Genomic DNA, 16,741 nt, shown 5'->3' with positions numbered 1-16,741 from the left:
ACTTCAAACCAATGTAGTTTGAGTATATATCAATGGCAAGTTTAGAGAGGTAACAACTTAATGATACCACTTTTCTCTGAGGTGAGGATCTACAACACTTAGCAAACATTAAGTTTTCTTGATGTTTATTGACATTGTAGTATGTCTCGCCCCACTTGGTTCTAAACTTAGAGAGTTGTGTCCATTTCTATTTGATTGGTCGCACTGCCATATCATACTCATCTTGCACTTGGTAGTTAAGAACGATATTATTGCACTGGAAAAAAATGTATTAGGGTGAAATGAAAAGTTAGCTTGAAGAACTACCTACCTTCTACATGAGGTGGGTAAGTGTAATCAATGGTGCCTCATACCATGTGGAAATAGGTGTTGGATTTCTATGTGCTTGCACTCATGCCTTTCCATCATCAAGTAACTTGTCAAAGATAGTTGTGTGGTCAAGCCTGCCCTAGCATCCTTGCTTCGTAAACAAGGTTTGGATACATGGACAAACCTCTTTTGTGCCAACCTATATACATTGTGCATCAAGGTTTCACCCATATATATTCATCCATGTGATGTTTAGCACACAAATGCATTCCAAGCATATGAGAAAAAGGTTCAGTACGTACCTATTTTTTTGAGATATAGCTAATAAAATCTCCCACTCTGGCACACTTGTCACTTTCACAAGGTGACAATCAATGTGTATATATTGCCTCTCGTTATTAGAAAAGGTTGTTGCAAACAATCAATTATGTTAACAATGATGTAAGCAACAAACACATTGAAAAATTTTAAGGTCCTATAGTCTAGGGCCACTCACATGTGTGTATCTCATTCATCTACGCTGTGAGCCGATGGTTACCATCCCAAACATAAAACATGCAATTTGACAAAAAGGCCCAATCGGTGCCGATAATTTCTACACCAAAGTCCTCATGCTTATTTATCCAATGGGGGCCCCACTCTTTTCTAATTGTATCATCAATGTCCTTGCACTGGTGCCTTGGAGTCTCCAATGATACTATGAATATACCCATTCTTTTAACATATCTGTTTGTTGCCAAAAAAGGCCTCAGAGACTTGCAGTACCTTGATGTGACTTGTCTTATCATAGGCATAGAAACCAAATGACATAATGGGATGGGTGGCAAAGGGGTGGATGTCCATATCTGTATAAAACAATGAAGCAATATCCACATCAACGTAAAGATGTCACCATTAGCTCTTATAAGCACTCACGATCAACATTTCCAACTAGTCTTTGATGCAAGCTTGCACAATATGTTTATCACAAGTGACTATGAGAGTAGTCTCCCTAATTGTATCCTGGGCCTTTGTAATGCGCTCCTTTTTAGTTCTTTGCATTCACTTCTTCTTGTTTTGTATATAGCCAGACCCCTATTGTGCACTAAAAAACTCAATGCTTTGATGGTTGTCACTCTCCTTGTCAGTATCACTCTCTGATACTATGAGCTTTCTCTTGCCCTTCCTCATCTACATCATCGAAGCATGTCCACCTTCTCTTGTTGTCACTCTCTCCCCACATGCAAGTTCAATGGCTACATGTAGCTCTCTCAGCAAATGTCAATGATTGCACTTGTGTTTCTCTACCCCTGGCTTATAGAAGGTGACTCTCACCTTACAATTGCATGCTGCTAGTGACAACAGCCTTCCTGCTCTAGGTCATGGAGGCAAATCAAATTCTTGGGAGACTTTTCCAATCATCGCTCTCTTTCCTGTAAACAACTATCCAAAATAAGTAAGAGGGGGAAATAAAGTGGCCATAACAAAAATCAAGAGAGGGGCTACTTATCGTTTGTTCCATTGGCCATTGCACAATTGTGTTTTCCTCGAAGTCAATCTCAATATTACCTATGCCACAGGTCTTCACACCTCTGTCATTTCAAACTCATAACTCAAAGCCTTTCGAGTTTGGTTGATCATATCTTCATAGTCACCTATAATAAGAAGGTCGTCCACATATAGGACAATCACTACAGACTTTTTACCATCCCTGTAAACATACAAGTTAGCATCTGAGGCACATCTTTTGAAGTTTAGGTTTAAAAAGAATGTGATAGTCATACGGACATCGAGCAAACACCCAAGCATGTCAAATGAATCCATCAGTAAACCGGAACACCCCCTGTGTAATAGGGAAAAGTGTACACAACACTGGCAAGACTTGACACAAATAGGTGTATACTCAGGGAGTACAAAGCCCAAATCAGCCCAAGTACATCTATGAGGACCACAGCATATCAACCATACAACATCTAAGTGAAGACCCCTGTCTCAAGTGTCTGAATGCTCAAGTAGCATAAACCCACCTGCTCTATGTCTGTCAAGCATATCAAGATTCTCCCATTGGCACAAAAGCCATAAATGTCAAGCAAGAAAGCTCGAACAAAGCATGTAAGAGTGCACCAGTAACGTGTCCAAGATCAAGCATGTGTACCATCCATACATAGCATACATAGACATAAAGTACATCTAAAGACAGAGATTCAAGTGCTACAAAGTGGATCTCAAGCTCAACCAATGATTCAAAGCAATATCAAGCTCAAAATCGATCCTCGATGATCAATACATCAAAGTACATCTCCAAAGCATGTCCTGATTCCAAGAGGCATAGGCAAACATGAATAAATAGGCTTCGGCCCACTATTGTACACCAGTGATTTACTATTCAAAACTGAGCAAATAGTTTCTCAAATCAACAAAAAATGAGTGCCATCTATTAGGCATACATCCAGTAACATTGGGCAAGCATTGCATAGGCATACGGGCATGAATCGGTATAGGAGAGAGCTCCAATGCTTCAATAAGCTTAAGTTGCAGACATAACCAGGCATGTTGTTGTACATACAGTCAATGTGGAGCTCAATCTCAATGCCCAAGGACTCTTCAAGGCTCAAAACATGCCAAAGATCATTGCTAAGAATGCCACAATGCTTAAGAGAGCAACCATGATCATCAACAAGCGAGAGATGAGCTATCCAGGGGCTACCATAAAGTGGCACAAATTACGCTGCCAGGATGGAGGGTTTTGTTGCTTCTACTGAAGCTATCCAAGGTCAAAGGGGGCTCAATCATGAGCAAATGAATGCCTAGTGCAAGCCCAAGATAGCCTACAAAGGCTTCAGGTAAGATATGGTGTGAACAAGCTCCAACGGTGGGAGCTATGGCTACCCCTGCTCTTCCAAACTATGTTGTACCCGTGAACTCAAAGAAACCCTGAAAAAAATGAAGAAATACCTCTGATGCAATGCCCTGAGGGTGCCCAAAGGGGTTGGGAAGGTACTCGAGAAGCCCGGGAGTGATGGGAGCTCAAGAGAGTCAGTTATGGCTGTCGGGAAGGAGACCCAATGAGTGTAGGGATTCAATAGGAAGCTGAAGATGCCATGAACCAAGCTCGAGTAGTCATGAATCCATGCTCTGATACCAGTTGAAAGGTGAGAAGGATTGAAGCTTGCTTGGAAGAGCTATGGTGGCGGGAGAGCAAAAGCAAGAAAGAGAGAGAGACAAAATGGGAACTCCAACAGTCACAATGTGTGACCGGACCTTCCTTTATTCAAACTGTCACTAAAAGAATAAAGAATAAAGTGATGGTGACGGGAGCTCGCCACGTGCAGTGTGCAGTGGCGGGTACTGTCAATGTAGTAATACATGGGCGGCTAGGCAGAGGCGCCTTTACCCCCAACATAATCCTCCTACTTCTCCTCTATCATTCAGTCATGCAATATACTGTTGTTGTCTTGCCAATGCTTCCCTTAATTCATGGGATCTGTTCCTTGTTAAAATAGAGTGTGATAAATATGGCTAATTGTCTGACATATATGTTTCCCATGAAAGGCACCTTGTACATCTTCAATGCCATTATCTTCCAATACCATATTAGAGAATTTGGGAATCTCCCAAGTTTCACTTTCAAATAATGATTAAAGATTTGACCAAGTGGCTAAATCTTAATCCCATATTTGAGAGTAGGACTTGTGGGGATTGCTTATGTAGTATCTAGGGAAAATTTTCACCTTCAAGCAGATAAGATTTGACCATGTATCCAAATATTAATCACATTAAGAATTCCCAAACTTTATGAAAATTTCCAAATTCCTAAATATGTGGTTTTTCACACTCCTGCAACCCCTTCCTATAATAGTTATGTCTAGGTTTGATGCCTAAATCATGAGAATTGTACTCATGGAATCGACAAGATCGCCAAAGTGTTTTGGCCTCTCAAGTCCATAACAGAAACCTAGAAAATACCATTTTGTCTAAAACAACACTATTACTGCAAATGACTTTCTGATTCGATTTATAGACATATTGAACATTTAATTTTCAAGATTGATGTATAGCCATCAAATACACATCTCATTCTCAAAACATTGTTCTCTCGAAAAACACCAATCAATTACTATCATCACATCCATTCGTGAATAAATAACTTGACAAAGATAGCATTAGTTTTCAAGAGACAAAGACACATTGGAAAAATTAGACATAAGTGACCTTGTTCAAATGATATCCTAAATATTTTCCTATTTTCAATGATCAAGGATATGAAAAGATGCAAGTGATCTCATGAGCCACATGCATCAAGTATTAGAGTAGAAAGTACTAAGTGAATGATGCAATTTGACCCCTAACAGCTTTAACATGTACCAATTCTCTCTCTCCATCCATGACTTTCTCTCTAATAATCTGATAGTGCACTTCAATGTATTTTGTCCTTGCATGATAGAGTGGGTTCTTTGTAAGCATAATGCTACTTATGTCATCACAATACATGATAACTCCACCATCTAGCTCAACCCCCATGTCACGATGCTACTTCTCTATACGCTACTTCACTACTTGATAATGCTAATGTAGGTTATTTCTTGCTTCTCCAACTTACCATGGCTAAACCAAATGAGGAAGCATATCCACTAGTAGATCTCATATCCATAATACTTCCTACTCATTCTACATCCATATATCCAAATAAAGTAGGTTTGATTTCTTCCTCATAGAACAAGCAGTCATAACTCACTATCTTCTTCACATACCTTAGCACCCTTCTAACTATATACAAGTTATATTTGCATGGCTTTTGTATGATTTGACTAACTAACACTCCTACTACGTAACTCAAATTTGCTTTTGTGATGATTGAATATATCAAACTATCAACCATCTTCCCAAACATCTAATGTCTTCAAAATGCTACTCATTATCAACCATCTTTATATTTTGATCTATTGGTGTATCAACTAGCTTATATATGCAGTCATCCCATGCTAGAATCTGATAATCATGTCACACCAAGCTCTAGGTGCTTGCTTGAATCCATACAATACCTTCTTTAGTTTGCATATATAATGTGGATATTTTGGGTGTACATACCCTTTTGCATATTCCATATACACTTAGTCTTCCAATGTATCACTCAAGGATGCATTCTTAACTATTCCATATACACTTAGTCTTCCAATGTATCACTCAAGGATGCATTCTTAACATCTGTCTAATATAAAATCTAACCACAAATCGAAGCCAAAGCAATCATTGATCTAATTGTAGTCCTTTTTGCAATTAGACTAAATGTTTCCTCATAGTCCAACTCCATACATCTAACAATACCCTTTTGCAACCATCCTTGCTTTATATCTTTTAAGTGAGCCATTTGACTTGCATTTGACTTTGTATACCTACTTGCAATCAATAGCTTTCTTCCCATAAGATAGCTCAATCAATTCCCAAGTCTTGTTCTTATTCAAATCATCCATTTTTTTATCCATTGCCTCTCTCCAATCTTTGCTTTTTCAACTACTTCATCAAAGCATGTTGACTCTAGGTATTGTATATGAGAAACCATATAACCATAATGCATTTTCATGTAACCATTGTATGTTAGTCTATCAAGTAGATACCTTACTATTTATTATCTTCTCAATTGAGGTTCACTAGACGGTGCCTCAATTGCTCTTGCAGAATTCCCCGTATTTTTCATACCTAGAGTCTTAACATGAGGTATCCCAAACTTATCACCAATTATTCATCCATTGAACTTTTACCAGCTGGCCTTTTTCCTTTTGCAATTTTAGCCCTCTTTTGTGTGGTTCTTAATCTACCACTCCATGGGCTAACACTTCCAATGCTTTTTTCATTATCTTGTAAACCAAATACTTCCTCAATGTGTTGATTTACATGATAATTTTTTACTACAACTTCCTTCACATAAATCATCATCATCACTACTCTCATAAGTATCCATATCAACTACAAACTTAGGTCTACACCATGACTCATACTCATCATTAAATCTCACATCTCTACTTATACAAACCTCTCTAGTAACAGAGGCATAGCACTTATATCCCTTCTTTTCATCATCAGGATATCCAAGAAAGATGAATTTGATAGCCTTTGGTTCCATTTTCCTTCTCAAATAATTGGGAACATGCACATAGCATACACAATTGAACCCTAAAGTATGCAATTGTAGGTTTTCTATCATACAATTTCCCATAAGGTGACCTAATGCATAACAATTGTGGGTATCATACTCATAATATGAATTGCACTACGGCCTTCCTCATCGCAATAATTCAATGGCATGTGGGTTTGATTCATGATGGCTCTAGCAACTTTAGCAATGACCTGATTCTTTCTCTCTGTATCAACATTCTATTATTGTGTATATTGACATGTAACCTGCCTTTTGATCCCATGATCTCTCAAGTGGTCAAAAAAATCTTTAGACATATATTCACCCACATTATCTTATTGACATGTAACCTACCTTTTGATCCCATAATCTCTCAAGTAGTCAAAAAACTCTTTAGACATATATTCACCCACATTATCTTATCTTAGTTATTTTATGCATGACCCAACTTGCTTTTTTGTCATTGCTTTGAATTCTGAAAACTTCTCAAATACCTTACTTTTATGCTGTAGAAAGTAAGCCAAGTCATTCGACTAAAATCATCAATGAAAGTGATGTAGAATCTACACTCCTACTCAATGACATATTCTAACATGGAGCCCATATGTTTGGATATACCATTTCCAAACTATATGTGTTGATTCTTCCTCTTCAAAAATTTTAATCTATATTATCTTTCAAATTGACATGCCTCACATACGTGCTCATAATTTACATAGCCAAAGTGCAGAAAGGCCACGTATGGTGTGTCTAGACTACATTTGCTTCAACCTTTACAAGTTTACATATCCAATTCTTCTATGTCATAGTTCTACATCCTTAACTTGTCCATGTCCTGCTTCTACATACATAGACTTTGTACAATGGGAGTGCCAACATCCAATGCAAACAATATGTCCTTTTGTCCTTTTGCAATCAATTTGCTAGGTTTTCCATTTCTAAACTCCTTAATGAAGCAACTATACTTATTAAACTTGACTTGTAAAATTTGATCAACCATACATATCCTGGTTTGACTAAAGAACAAAAGATATGTTTGTAGTAAATGTGTAAAGCATACCTTCAACAATGAAGGATGCTCGATACACACTCCACAATCCAAGGTGCACCTCCTAGATTCTCAAACCCTTTATGGCATTCGTCATGCTAGAGCAAGAGAGCATGGTAAGACATGAGAGAGTATGAGAAAAGATGGAGGCTTCACCATCTTCCTCTTTCACTCTCGCTTTGATTCACTTGCTCTCAACTCACTTCTCTATTTCTCTCACAATTAAAAGAAAAAAAGCAAGAATCAAAAGTTGGCAAACGCAAGAATAGCCATTTCAATTATTTTTCAATATTTTTATATTAAAAATTTTACAATTAGGGTTTTTCCTATGCCCTTGGGCATCCTGTCCATCCTTTGGGCCAAAGACCAATTTTCTCTCCTTGTATGCACTTAAATCCAAATTTCTTAATGACCAATGCAATTATGCCAATATGCGTAATTTTATGAAATGTATCATCCCTAATGGCTACATACTCTTCAGTATGTATTTTTTGCTTCCTGTCAAACCATTCTTTATGATGTATCATGTGGTTTGTAGCTCTTGAATCCAAAAGCCAATCCTCATCTCACTAGGTGGATGAGTCATATTGCCAAGTACATACTCCATGGCAAACAAATATTCTCTAGCTGATCCACCTCTATTCTAGAGATGTAACATGTACCTCCATAACCACCTATATACTGGTCATATTGAATCCTTCCATGACCTCTAGACATAACATTCTACTTATTATAGCATTCCTTCTTATAGTGACCAAACTATCTACAATAATGACATGAATCATCTTTATCCATACTAGATCACCCTCTACCTCTAGAGAGAAGGCTATCTCCTGTCTCTAGGCATGAAATATTTGCATCCAAAAGAGCTACAACCATGAGCAAATGCATCTCCATGAACATAAAAAGATCATCTACCCTCAAAGGACTACCATATCCTCTCTAATGATAAAACACATTGTCACTGCTAGTGTTTTTGCCACCACTAGATGCACTAAGCCCAAGCTATATTTCCTCTATAGCAACAAAGCAATCAACTCCTCAAGTCAAGCATAGAATTACCTCTCACATATATAGAAGTGTCCAAGGACTTGTATGCAAGGCCAAGTCCATTTAGAGTGACTCTTAAACTAAGTCATTATCATCAACATGTGCATTAATTGAAGAAAGATCCTCTACAATCTAGCATCTCTACAACATAGTCACTAATGCTCTGATTTTCACACCATTCACCATGTAGCCTTTGCTTCTTCTTCTTTTTGCTTCTATATAAGTACTATACATCTTTGCAATTCTTCCATGCATCCTTAAATATACTTGCCTTTGTTATGTGTGAAAGTAAAGTCCTTGAAATACATATAGAGATCCAATATAGTACTTTCTTGTTTTTAAATGTCCAATCTTTGTAGGTCTTCTTCTCTTCCTCAATGGCTCCTCAAAAAGCTCAATATGTGCATCCTCACTTATAATGAGGTCCCAAAGACCTCTTCCCATAAGAAAATTCTCCATACAATAGGACCAAACACTATAGTTAACGTGGGTATTAATTAAGATGGGTGGCACTAAATCTTTGGATTAAGGCTAAGGACTTATTAATTATGATTGCCGCCAATATGATGTGTCAAGCCTTAAGGACGTTCTAAACTGCGCTGACTCCAGCAAGGTCATACTTGAGTCCTACTTGGTTGAGATTCATGAGCTCAAGGGTCTCCAACAAGCACATACAAAATTAATCTTCTTTCCTCTTCTCTGTTTACTAGTTAAACAAAGCCTCATGCTTTTTTAAACAAGTAGGCCATAAGCAAGCTACCCATGTGCATTTTGACTCAAGCAAGCTTAAGCAACCCCCTTGCTTTTCACATTCATACATGACCCGTTTCATATTAAAACAAACCAAAACCTTGTTGTCATGCATGATTTACAGCCTTCAATGGCTTCCAAAATGCATTCAAAGCTCGCAATAGAGTCCCAAATCTGAGCTACAATGGCTCTTCCAATTTGTACACCTATTTTGGTTTGATTAGATGAAGATGTGTACCTAATTTGGTTGCAAACAACAAGTTTGCATTCAATGTAGACCTTACTTGACATTCTCCTCAATCGATTCTTCACTTCTGCTTTGGTACTAATTGAAAAGAACTCAATGTAGGTGTGCAATGGAAGGGAAATAGGCACAAGATATGGAAACTTTCTTCTTCTTCTTCTTTCTTCTTCTTCTTCTTTCTTCTTCTTCTTCTTTCTTCATTCTCTTCTTCTTCCATTCTTCACACTATACAATGAGTATCTCAACTATTAGCTACTTGGAATAAATTAGCCACATCATCCTTGTTGAGTTTACCCATCAAGCAAGCAATAGTGCACCAAAACCACCTAGCCTTTTTTCTCCTAGCTATCATCTTGCCTATTTCCTTCAAAAACTAGATTAGTTCTAACCTCCCCTATTTCTTGGTGTCAAAATCCTAAGAGAATGCAAACCTAACTCTACTTCTTCTAAACTCATCCCCAAAGATAGAAGAATCCATACAACCAACCTCATGGCCAAAAAGTCTCAAGTGGGGGAAAACTCTTGACCAAATGTTCCTAGCAATACAACCATTCTAGAATAGATGAGTCATGGTCTTTTCTTCCCCCAATGTGAATTTGCCATTTATGAACCCCTCATCCATGCTTACTAATTATTGTGAGGGCTACACTAATGACCCTCCAAAAGAAAAGCCCATCCCTGAAAGGAAGCTTTGAACCCATACCTCCCTTGAAAATAGTGATTTCAAGCTCTAGTATACAAAATTGCAACCATTACTAAGTATTTTCTTAACTACAAGAGTATGCAACCTTGCAAGAATGTTTCTTCACTCCAATTTGAGGGGTGATGGCAACAATCCTAAGATCCCTTGGGTTAAACAAGCCATATTACTTTGAGAGCTCCATTAATATGGCCCCTTTACCCTAAGACTTTGAGAGCTCCATTATTATGGCCCCTTTACCCTAAGACTTTGAGAGCTCCATTATTATGGCCCCTTTACCCTAAGGGATCTTAGGATTGTTAGTATCATGTGAAAACACACACACAAACTTACATATATATATGCAAGGAACCCTAATGCGGCAAAGTTATATACACATATATATATATATATATATATATATATATATATATATATATATATATATGTATGTATGCAAGGAACCCTAATGCCGCATCTTTTGCACCCAGCTGACGTGAAGATTGATTTTTCATATTTTGCCACCATGGAGGCTGAAATCCTCATGATTTTGAAATATGGGTATTCGGATTGTTGTATACATCTTTGTTTGTCGTGCCACCGCCACACTCTACTTGCTAGACTGTTCCTACCACAACTAGAGAGAGAGAGAATGATATACTTTAAGAGACAAGTGTGCGGTGAACTACTTGATATGGGGACTGTATGAGGTATGGAACAGAACATCGCAAGAATTTTATGTAGGAAAAGGGGCTCTTCATCTTTACTCTTGTTTTTCCCTGTAGTGTTCGAGATCGTGATCTTCTCATCAAGAGGCAGTCCCTAGTAGGTGCAGTCGGCCAGCCCCCATGCTCGCAGTCCCCCTGCCCCAAACCGAACTTAACTAGTTATGTGATCCCTCCCTCGCAGCTCTGATGCTGTCGCAATTCACAAATGTGAGAATTATAGTGGGAGTTTGCCTAAAACTTCTTGTGCATATTGGGAACCTCAAGCTAGCTTGTTCAACCCAGGAATGCTCATAAAAGTGTATCGTGTGAGACTTCAGTAGATGAGAGAGAGAGAGAGGAGAAAAAGCGCGCGCGCGCGTGTGTGTGTGTGACATGTATTATATTCATGCAGCTCATCACTAATTTGTTTATAGACATAGAACCTCTTAAGATATTTTGGTCTCACATTTTTCCTTCAGGTGCCACGTAAATTCAGTTCATATTTGGTTCTCTGGTAAGAGGTTGGGTTCTTTCCTCCGTATATCTACATGGCATACACTTACAACCCTGCCACACACAGGCAACCTAGATGAGAGACAGTGACAACTTGCAGATTCAGGGACAAGCGCGAGTTCAAGCATCCCAATGAACATCCAATGAAATCTAATCAGAGGAGAAAGGAACAGCTTTGAAATCTAATCCCATTTTTGAAAGGCCACATTGATTTACTACTGGAGTTTACATTTCGTTAGGGTACTAGTAACTACATAAACTCTCCAAGTTTCCATTGAATGTGCCACCAAATTATCATTCTCTGAACCAATGCTCATCCACGTGCAGTAAAGTACACACACTGTCAGGCAAATCAATTAATTTGGGTGTCCTCCAGCCCTTATGTATGGAACCTTCACTTTGACATATACAACACATGTATATTAAATACACAGCCTTTGCTCTCTGTGATACTGAAACGTAAGCCATGACAGAGATGTGTGACTGACTTCCTCGGCACAACCAATACCAAATACAATTATATTATATGTTCATAATACATCAAGGTCACAGACCGGATGACTTGTTGCTGCAGTCAATTATTGGCACTCTATAATCTCTCCCTACACCACAAAACAAGCTTGTGGTCATTCATCACACACAAGGACTGACTTTTATTACCTGTAAATCTATAGCTGAAGCTCAATGAAATCTAATTTGCAGTGGGTTGTTACATTATTTAGACTACACTCTTAGATGAATAAGTATATCTAAGTATCATGGGTTGAAGACTTGCGTAGTTCTAAAATACATGAATATACTATACTCTCTCTATACAGGTTCTCTCATTCTTTCTCAACCCAATTGATAATTTTAAGGATGAGCAACTGGGCTTGGAAAATCTCAAAATGGTGTATATTGTGTCAGGTACAGTAGTAAAAGACTGGTTCTTAGGTTGCCCAAAAGGGAAACTCCAGTGCAGAATGTTGATCACTCAGATCAAAAGCACTAAGCAGGAACTGCTTCTCCTGTACAAACATAAGGTTTGCCATGCAAATTTGAGAAGGGAAAACAAAATTCAGCACTCCAACATTTAAAACCATTTAATGCTACAGAACATTTAACACCATCAAGGAAAAACAGAGTCCAGGAGAAGTAACTTACACTGTCTGAGAAGTGAGGGCTTGGCATACCATCAAGGAAAAACAGAGAATCAGGTGTTGAATGAAACGGTGATGAGACATCTGCAAACGAAGAGCTCACCACTGGAGATTCAAGCTCATCATTCATGTGATCCCTCCTCAGGCCTGGTAAAGTCAAGCATCATATCAGATAAAGAATGGCAATCCTATTTAGAAGCATAGCAAAATACCTGGTACATAAATCTCCAAATTAAAGTAGCAATTATTAGAAGGAGAACAAGGTCAACCTTTCACACCTTCTACTGAAATGAGCTCATTTTCCTCCACCATGGGTGCAGACCCGTCTACTTGAAGTGGCACAAATCCCTCATTGTGTTGGTCCACTCGGCCAGAGGACAAGCACTCATTCTGTGTGGGTGAAAAATCTCCGGCCTGCTGGTTGCTGACTGCATTGCTTGAAGAGCTGGAATCCAAGCTCTCGTATTCAGGCCGGACCTTCCATGATCTTTCATGCTGAACAGTGGGTGTCAAGGCACCAAGATCGTGCTGTTTGGCTTGACTTGATTCTTGTCCCATCAATATTGTAGGTGTGAATGGACTGCACTACAAAAGAGTTGTTCATGTGAAAGTAGTTCCAAGCATGATATCAGTGAATGGGGCTCACTAATCCACAAATCTCACCTTTGAAAAGAGACCTGACTAAAGTCCAAGTTGTTTTCCTTATTTTCACAGAATGATTCTTTCAATTCATCAAAAAGTGAGACAGTCTGAGGAAGATAGCTTCCCATTTGAGAAGTGTTCCTAATCTCCATAGGTAACCAGCTGAATGACTGTCAAATGCAACCAAAAGGACACTTTTTTACAGTTCACATTTGGAGAAACAGCACTGTAGAGCTCAACAGTCGCAAGCATTTCAAGCCCAAAGTCAGATTCCATGTATCATCTCTATATTTTCTCATAAACTAATTGCCAAATTAGATCATGAAAATAGGAGAGCAGGTACCTTCCAAGGGCCTTCACTGCTATCCCACTGCTTCATTATTGCATCACGCCTTTCAACAAGTGAATCTAGTAATGCTGCATTTTGATTGAGGGCTGCGAGCCTTGGTGGTGAAATATTTTCAGAAAATGAGCCCCTTGAGATTTGGAATGTGCCTGCGCCAGAACCTGGCACCATAGCAAGTCATTAAACAAGCATATAACACAAACCAAAGCTTTCCTACAGCCCTGGAGGCTAGAACAGATAGCAAACTTTACAATACCTGATGTAATTGTAGAGCTTCCAATGGGTGGTCTATGAGCAATGTTTGTGGTCTTCTGACCATTCAGCCCCTTCAATTCTTGTAGAGGCTTGTCAAGTTGTTGACAAGCTGCTAGGTATAATGGTTTGTCATTATGAACAGGATGTGCCCTGTGTGCTAAACGCTGATCCATTACCCAATTTTGTGGCAATTTCTTTATTTGCAGTGAGTTAGTTTGAGATTGAGTACTTGCCCCCCTGCCAGCACGATAGCAATCAAAGGTTTTAATTAAAAGCCCTGAGTTCACGAATGAACTGGGTACTGTCAAACATTCAGCCACTTATTTGAAATGCAATGCTGCCTAAGAAGCATTTTGATTGCATTCCCTTACTTCGATCTCTTGTTGATAATGTTACTGTTTTGCTCCAAAATTTTCCGTTTCTGCAATGTTTTCCCCCCTAAATCCCTGCAACTTTGACTGGTCATGGCATCCATCTTCTTTGCTTCCTTTTTGCCAAGCGCAGAGAAGCGATTTTTAACAGCATTGTCAGTCCTGGTTTCCAGACAGCCAAAGAATCATCATAATAACCATGGCAGAAGCTTCCAACTATTCACTTGTCTGTGTTACTTTGTGATTGTACCTGCCTGGTACCACCTTGGCTATCTCAGTCCATCGATTTCCGTATTTGCGATGTGCCTTGGTAGTATAACCACAAGAAAGAGAGAATTAACAAAAATTCTGAACAGAAAATAGGCTAAAGAATTGCTTCCTAGGATACATGATAGACCCAACCTCAAGCAAAAGCTGATCTTCCTCTGGAGACCAACCACCCTTTTTGCAATCTGTGCTCAAGTAGGTATGCCATCTAGAAAACAGAACAAGCAAAACTTCAAGAGTGCATCATCGGAATTCACATTATTGCTCAGAAGTGGCAGAAGAGTAGTCAATACCTGCGCCTACACTGACGACCAGTTTTGTTATGAAATTGAGCAGCAATGACTGACCATCTGGAGGCAATTACACGATCATAATTGTCAATGTGAAGTGCCATGCCGCTTACCCAAACCACCACGGTATTACAATAAAGAATGAACAATGCAGAAGCATATATGAGCTCACTTGTCAGTTCCATATTTGCTGACTGCTTGCCTCAAAATCTCATCATCCTGTATAGCAGAAAGCCTATTAGTTACAAGCCCCTTTTCCAAGTTGGATACTAAGCACATCATTTAACTCAAAGAGAATAACTGCCTTCAAAAAGACATATACAGAAGCATTCATGTACATAGCCAGCTTATCCTATGTTAAGACTTGATGATTTAGCGGTAACCACAAGTTGAGGTTGTTGTATCCTGAGGAAACCACTCGTATAGCCCATGATTAATTCCCATCCATCAGTATAACCATGTAAAGGTAAGGCCTTTTCTATCTCTTAATACAGTCTATATCCATCATTCTGACGAGATCAGTTATCACTAGACATGCCGCATCAAACTTCAGCCAGGCAAGAAAATGTCATGATTGGTTGGCATCAGCCGGAGCCAAAATGAAGAATGGTCTAAATGCACAATGCACTGTTAACAGCAATAAGCTGACGAGAAACAGGGGATGCATTTGGAGATACCTGATCTGTCCAAGTCACAAAATGGCGATCGCTAGTGGACTTGTCGCAGCATTCCGGCGATGCGGGGCGGAGCATTTGCAGCAAAGAAGATGGCAAATTGGGGCTCATCTCTTCTCATTTATGAGCTCTGCCTTCACCTGCCCTACCTTCTTCGCCTCGAATCCAATCAGATTGGAGCTTGTTCTCGCAGCTGCACGAATTCGACACAGCCACATGGGAATTAGGGTTTGGGCCAATGGCGCGGCGAGGCAGTGTCCCCGATCATGCATCAGCTCCTGTGAGGAGGTCTGTGGGGTGGGGAAAAATGGATGAACGATGGGGAAATGGGGGGAGATCATGAATTGAGCGGTGGATGAATTGAATCTGTGAAGGAATTGATCAAGTGGGCTACAGGGGAGATGGCAGCGGGGGGCAAGCAGAGGGAAGAAAAGGAAGGAGGAAGAAGAAGAAGAAGAAGGGGAGAAGAGAGAAAAGAGAGGAAGAGAGGGAAAAAAAAGTTTGAATGCTTATTTATTTCGTGTGGACGCTTTTGTCTCTCCCCTCCCAACCTAAACAAATCTCATTCAATATATGTCCCTCCAGCCCCTCCTTTAATATTTTTCCCTAAAGGGAGTAACTCTCTGTCTACTTTGTTAGTACCTGTTTATGCTGGCATTAGAATTTAGTTCCACTTTCATGTGACCATATCATTTTTCCAGCACACCTTGACAGTCGGTGCTCCTACATTTTGAACGATCTATCATCCAATGTCCTAGGTCTCCCTTTAAGCATACTCGATCAAAAAAACATATTGATCTTATGGTTAGCTCTATAGTCGTGCGGTTGCAAGTGTTGCACCATCCTTCAAAGGGGATTTTAACAAGATATTACTCTTCAAATGAAGGGTACAAATTTTAGAAAAACGGTCATGTGCCCTCAAGATGAAAAGGGGAGTGCTACTTATAAGGCCTTCCAATTGAGAAGTTAGGGAACTCTTCAAATGAAAAGAAGAGCTATTGTAAGGCCTTCCAAATCAGAAGTTGGGAAACTCTTCAAATTTGAGGCACCTTAGGTTCCATTCTTAGGGGCAAAGTGAGGCAAGTACCCAAAATATCCCACACAATCTCATTTTGTGCCAAGAGTGATGCAACTACAAATCATTGTGTTTGCTTTGTGAGCGATTGTACCTAAGCTAATAAAGCTTTAGATTTTTTAGTATTAGACTATGGATGGGTTGTGATTTACTCAACAATCTCACACTATGTAATTTTTTGCAATGTAAAAAGCCAACATACAATCCCTTAAAACTTCAACTTTTTAAGAGGCAACAATATTCTTTTTGTGCAATTATTTGGTAATATCC

General features: G+C 39.1%; 1 protein-coding gene across 2 annotated transcripts; it reads right to left on the bottom strand.

The window, feature by feature from the left end:
• Positions 1–11,898: 11,898 nt before the first annotated feature.
• On the bottom strand, positions 11,899–15,873 carry LOC148013911 (transcription factor MYB124-like). Of its 2 annotated transcripts, none has more exons than XM_087667244.1 (12): positions 15,400–15,873; positions 14,895–14,941; positions 14,726–14,782; positions 14,568–14,640; positions 14,416–14,471; positions 14,166–14,327; positions 13,796–14,031; positions 13,537–13,700; positions 13,215–13,363; positions 12,821–13,131; positions 12,556–12,698; positions 11,899–12,419 (listed from the first exon to the last, which is right to left on the bottom strand). In XM_087667244.1, exons 1-12 carry the CDS (start codon positions 15,505–15,507, stop codon positions 12,342–12,344), a joined length of 1,584 nt encoding a protein of 527 aa, XP_087523370.1. In that variant the 5' UTR covers positions 15,508–15,873; the 3' UTR covers positions 11,899–12,341. The 2 variants fall into 2 exon arrangements, with proteins under 2 accessions (XP_087523370.1, XP_087523371.1); XM_087667245.1 differs by having other exon boundaries at positions 11,900–12,419; positions 12,830–13,131; positions 15,400–15,872.
• Between the last annotated feature and the right edge of the window lie 868 nt (positions 15,874–16,741).

This window comes from Lygodium microphyllum, chromosome 25, assembly GCF_053477565.2.
Source record: "Lygodium microphyllum isolate KBCC chromosome 25, Lygodium_microphyllum_v1.1.10, whole genome shotgun sequence".
Taxonomy (NCBI): Eukaryota; Viridiplantae; Streptophyta; class Polypodiopsida; order Schizaeales; family Lygodiaceae; genus Lygodium; species Lygodium microphyllum.
This window is presented reverse-complemented; position numbering and strand designations above follow the sequence as displayed.

Coding starts and splice junctions, on each gene's coding strand:
- LOC148013911 (XM_087667244.1), bottom strand. CDS start 15,507: ATGAGCCCCAATTTGCCATCTTCTTTGCTGCAAATGCTCCGCCCCGCA. Junction 14,328..14,415: donor GCCAAGGTGGTACCAGGCAG/GTACAATCACAA, acceptor TCTGGAAACCAG/GACTGACAATGCTGTTAAAA. Junction 14,032..14,165: donor ATTATCAACAAGAGATCGAA/GTAAGGGAATGC, acceptor TCGTGCTGGCAG/GGGGGCAAGTACTCAATCTC.